Here is a 5,276-nt window from a genome sequence, read left to right on the forward strand (position 1 = left end):
GTTTTGAAGGCAACAATCCTGATTTCTTGATACACTCCTGTACAGATTTCCTTCCCAACACACCAATCATGACTTCCACATCAGTCCTTTATTTTAATGACAAATCATGAGAGCATTACAAAGTCAAGTCAAGCTTGATGTCGCTGTGAAAATAGGATTCTCGTCATCTTCGGATGCTATTTTTGGAGAAACGCATCGGTAGAGGCGAGCACCTTTCTAAAAGTGCATATCAAACAAGTGAGAAGGCCTCTTACAGAGAGATGCATACTAAACCATTTTGTACACAAAAATAGCATAAAGAAACATCTGTTCATACCTGGAACACGTACTAACACTGGTACAACAGACTAGATTCAGTGGCACGAGTAAAATATCATCCAGTAGAAATTTGGCAACACCAAACAGAGTTTTAAACCTTCATCTTCAGGAACACAGAGAACTGAAAGCTTATCATGGTTTAAAGGCACAAACCTACGTAAAATAAACAAATCTAAAATTCATCCAGACAGTGCAGCATCTGATATATATATATAGATATATGAATATACATTTGCACTCAATGATATATTGTTATTGCCTTAATACAATCATTTTAAGAGCCGACAATAGGTGTACAGATGTGGTTCTACAGTATTTGCTGTTGTTCCATCCGGTTTAGATGGATGTTTCTACAGAGCCAAGCTGGGTGGTGCTTATATTGAGACCGATGGAACTTCGAGGGGGACGTGCACAACTATTGTCCACAGTGAGCTGGCAAATACGGAGACTAAAGTGCAAATTAAAGTCCACACTTTCTCTTTTTGTACTCTTATTTTCTTTCCCATGTGCTCCTGCATTCTTTTAGCCGCTTGCATACAGACAGCAGTACATTCAGAGAGTCTATAGTCAGACTCCGGCCCGGGCGGAGCTGATTGCCATAATCAGTCTGAAGCTCAGAGCTAAGAAGCCGGTCCCCAGCAGGTCACCCAGAGCTGTGAGGTAAGGGATGGAGTAGTTGTCTGGGTCCAGTCCCCTTCGCCACAGCCAGCGCACCATCAGGCTGGCCACGTAGAGCAGAATCACCACCTGGATGAGTTTCAAATGGATGTAACTCAGATTGGCGGAAAATTGGTAGAAGATTCAATATTGTGATTCAATGTATTGTAAGAGTACCCTTTTATTTTCTGGTAGAATGAGCAAGAAAAAACTGACCTGAAGCAGAGCTGCACACAGGTAGCAGACGATGAAGGTGGGCGTCATGGCGGTGTGGCCTCCCTGCAGGAGGTGGATGGTGTACAGGAACAGGAGGTGACCCGGGACGACCAGGATGGCCAGGACTCTGGCTGATTTGGAGTTCACATCTGGATAAACGCAGAAAGGAAAGAGTTTGTGCACAAGTGTGTCCAAGTGTATTACACAGACAGGCGGTAACTGCTATGTTTTAGTTTCTGCTGCTGCTGAGGATGGTTTTATTTATGATACCTATAAACAAATGGGGATTTGGGGGTTATTGGTAACGTCAATTTTAAGCTATTAAATTAACCACATTTCCCATTAACTCGGCCCCTTCCTGTTATAACCAAGACTTTTGTTTTATGTTCCTTCTTCCTGATGTTTACAGAGGAGCGTAACCATGTTGGGAACGATTTGTCCACATCCACCATGATCTGATTACTCAGCTTCAAACTGCTTCAAGTCTTTTTTGTCCTTTTTGTACTTTGAAAAAATCCTTCCCTTCTAAATCCAACCTCATGTCACATATTAAATTGGGGGATTTCTTGATTCATAATTTTTTGATTAAAAAAATAAACACATTGCACCTTTAAATCATTGTTTTTTTCTGTCTCTGACCTGAGGAGCAGAAGGTAGCACAGGGTCCAGGACCGCTCATGCTGATTTTAGATGGCAGAGCACCAGGAGTGCTCCAGTAATGAAGGTAAGTGGACATCCTGCTGGCTTGGATGGCCACCAGATTTCCCCCTACGCCTGCATGGACGAGAGAAAGTATTGATATCAGCATTACAGGTGTGTAGCATTGATTCATTGCACAATAAACTCTTAATAAGACGATACGATATTAAACTTTACATATCAAGATTAAACTGAAACAGAAGCGTGGAGGCTGCACAACACACAATAAGTGACAAAACATGCTTTTCATTCGTCTTTATCATGTTTTAATACCTTTTTATTTTTGTTTTATTTAGGTATTTGCCTCATAATTCTCTCATATTAGACAAACTGCATCATCAGTTGTTTGGACGTGGTTCTTTTATTATCTTTGACAGGCCATTCAGGAGTCTGAGCAGCCACTGTACAAAATGAGAGTAAAAACACTTGAATAAATGTACTTTGCTTGGAATCGGTTCATCAGGTATTCCTAACACACAGCGTCCCAGGAGACTTTCTTCTCTTTCTGTTTGGAAAAGGCATTCTCACTGTTCTCTCCCTCAGGCTGATTTCATTGGGAACAGAATAAAAAGCTTTTGGCTCACAGAGCTTTGCAGCACATGGATCATTTGCACAAAACAGAAGGAGTGTTTCTGGTCAACAGGGCAGAAGGGGAGAGCGCTGAATCGGAATGCAAATGCACTTCCTGTCCTGGGATGGCAATGCATGCAGGAGGGATCGTCGGTAGCGGCTGAAGCTGGCAGAGATGTGGCGGAAACGGGGGAACCGGTGAATGCATAGTTGGCATTCTGAGCAGGCTTGTGCTTTTATGTAAAGCTCATTGTTTCTTCCTCTCTACTTAGTATGCCGCTTTGTAGGCAACAAGCTTCTGTCAGTGAAGATCTGGCAACTTTACGCCTTTCTGAGGTTCCCTTGACAAGGAGGAGGCTGTTCAGTTTAATACCTCATGAATGATTAATAGCTCAAATTCAGAGCCCTTTTAAAAGTCAAGCTCTCCTTTTTTTAAAAGTACCACAGCTTCACTGTTAGGGTGTGGAGACACCAGGATTTATAAATAATGAGGATTAGCTGCTGGCGTCTGCATGTTCCAACAATTTCCACATGACATCAGCTGGCAGAGGGCTTTTTATTCTTAATATTAAAGCTAATTATGAAGCTTTAATGTCACTCTTCAAAGATTAAGAGTGTGGAAACACCATAACCCCAAATCCCAGCTCTGCTTACTCCTTCAGGAAAACATGTCAGCCTTCTTTTCTTTGGCTCTGTGTGCTTGGGGTAAATGGAAGGAATGCCAATAATTGTTTCAGCACAACAAAAGAGAGATGTTTAGAATGAAATCTGTTTAAGGTTACATGTATCGGAGCTGGAGGCCTCTAAAATAAAAATCCTGTCCAATAAAGTGTCAGCTGAACACTTATAACATTTCAGTTTAATTCAGTGATGTTCTTACCTGCATAAGATCTAGTTTTACTCACTGAAAACAATGCAGCAGCAGGTTTTAGCTGGGCCATTTCAATTTAATTGAATGATGTTTTTATAAGATTTAATTTCACTCTGAAAAAAAAAGCACCAGCAAGTTTGAGCTGGAAGAAACAGCTGTAGAGGTCAAAGTTTTCGGTCATCCAGAGGACACTTGGGATAATTACAGACTGAAGACACCTTTTTCAGCTGAAATGTCAACTTTTCTTTCCTGTTGTCACATTTTATCACCTTTGGGTTATGTAATAGCCCAACATTCCTTTTTGTTCTTTGCATCTGAGGGGCCTCTTGAATCATTTGGGGGCGTTTTTACGAATCCATTGAGACTATCACTTGACATTTATATGCAGTTAGTAAGCGGTTTATAACACATGTTAAAACAATATAATGTAATAGTAAGAAATAGGACTTCTTTTTTTAGTTCATTTGTCACAACTATAATCCCTCCAGTGAAGCATCTATCACTGGTGTATGAATATATATATATGCTTTATATATTTTATATGAATATGAAAATAATTTAATTGTATGTATTATATGCATTAATAGTATGCACTATACTATTGTATTTATTTATTTAGAATCCTTCATTTTTACTCTCTGATGACAAACTTTATTGGTAACACTTTAAATTCCTCTATTTTGTCTTTATAAGCATTATATTAGCAGTTAATAAATGGTTTATAACACACTAGTAGTTGGCACATAATTGTGTTTATTCATGTATTTGTTAACTACTATAACCCCTCCTGTGGTCACCTATAACTGGATGCTGTATAAAAAACAGATAATGAATGACAGCTGTAATAATCTAAAAGGTTATGATTGGTGATAAATGTTGTGTCAACAAACCCTTATAAATGTGTTTACATCTGCTTATAACTACATTATGATAAACTATTTATTACATGTCTTTTTTTTAAGGGGGGGGGGGGGGGGGGTTGTCTCACTATTATTTTGTAGATCAAGAATGAACCTTCATGCTCAACTTCACGAGTTGTGAACACTTTTATTTACAGTTTGAAACCTGCCTGTGAATTATTTAAATGTAGAACTGGTTCATGTGTGTAATTACATCATCATATGTGGTATTATATTGTGTTATCAAGCATTCATTGACTGTTTATACTCCAGTTATTCATAGTAAACATTTCATTTGTTGACAAAATACTAAAATGTGTGTCTATCTTCTTATAACTACATTATAGTGTGTAATTAACATGTAATCAAGTGTTTATATACTGCTTATAGATGCTTAATGAGGGGGGTACATTTAAGTTTCACTGGTAAATCTGATGGCTGACATTATTTTCACATTTTCTACTCACCGTTGATGACTGGAGTGAACACTGCCATGCCTTCAAAGTTTGGATTGCTCACTGTCTTATCCAGAATCAGACCACCAATACTGGCACAGAAGACAAGAGGACGAGAGTGAAAAAAGCTCCTAAACTTCACTGATTTATTGCAATGAAAGACATTTTCACCATTTGTGATCAAAGGAAAAAAGTTTACATTATTGTGAAGAAGAGAAATGTGAACAGTGGTCTCACCTGCTGATGGACATGGCCAAAATGACCGGTTGCCAGCCTGATTTTAGAACCTCTCTGATTGGTTGAGACTGTTGGGCTATAATTACCCACAGTGGAATTAGAAGCAGGAAGAAGCCACACACCACAGGAGGCAAGTACCACAAGTCTGTAGAACGACATGAAACAGAAAACATCTGTCATATGATTGGATTAAAAAAACTGGTGAATGGAAATAGAAGAAAAGCAACAAATACGATGAAAAGAAAAAACAGGAAAGCTTGAAAGATGCCTCCAGAGTTGTATTGAGGCAAGTATTAAAGCCAGGACATTGCTGCCCTCTTCTGGCTGTATCCTAATCTGTCTATCCGTTTTCTA

At 39.0% G+C, this 5,276-nt stretch overlaps 1 protein-coding gene across 1 annotated transcript in view; it reads right to left on the bottom strand.

The window, feature by feature from the left end:
• Positions 1-885: 885 nt before the first annotated feature.
• Positions 886-5,276, bottom strand: part of LOC133977400 (solute carrier family 41 member 3-like) — an 8,351-nt gene continuing 3,960 nt past the window's right edge. The window contains exons 6-10 of the mRNA XM_062415555.1: positions 4,923-5,067; positions 4,698-4,777; positions 1,831-1,965; positions 1,192-1,340; positions 886-1,065 (exon numbers count right to left, since the gene is read on the bottom strand). Of these exons, the coding sequence (XP_062271539.1) occupies positions 886-1,065; positions 1,192-1,340; positions 1,831-1,965; positions 4,698-4,777; positions 4,923-5,067 (689 nt within the window). The remainder of the gene's footprint in view (positions 1,066-1,191; positions 1,341-1,830; positions 1,966-4,697; positions 4,778-4,922; positions 5,068-5,276) is intronic.

This window comes from Scomber scombrus, chromosome 3 (assembly GCF_963691925.1).
Source record: "Scomber scombrus chromosome 3, fScoSco1.1, whole genome shotgun sequence".
In the NCBI taxonomy this organism is placed as follows: Eukaryota; Metazoa; Chordata; class Actinopteri; order Scombriformes; family Scombridae; genus Scomber; species Scomber scombrus.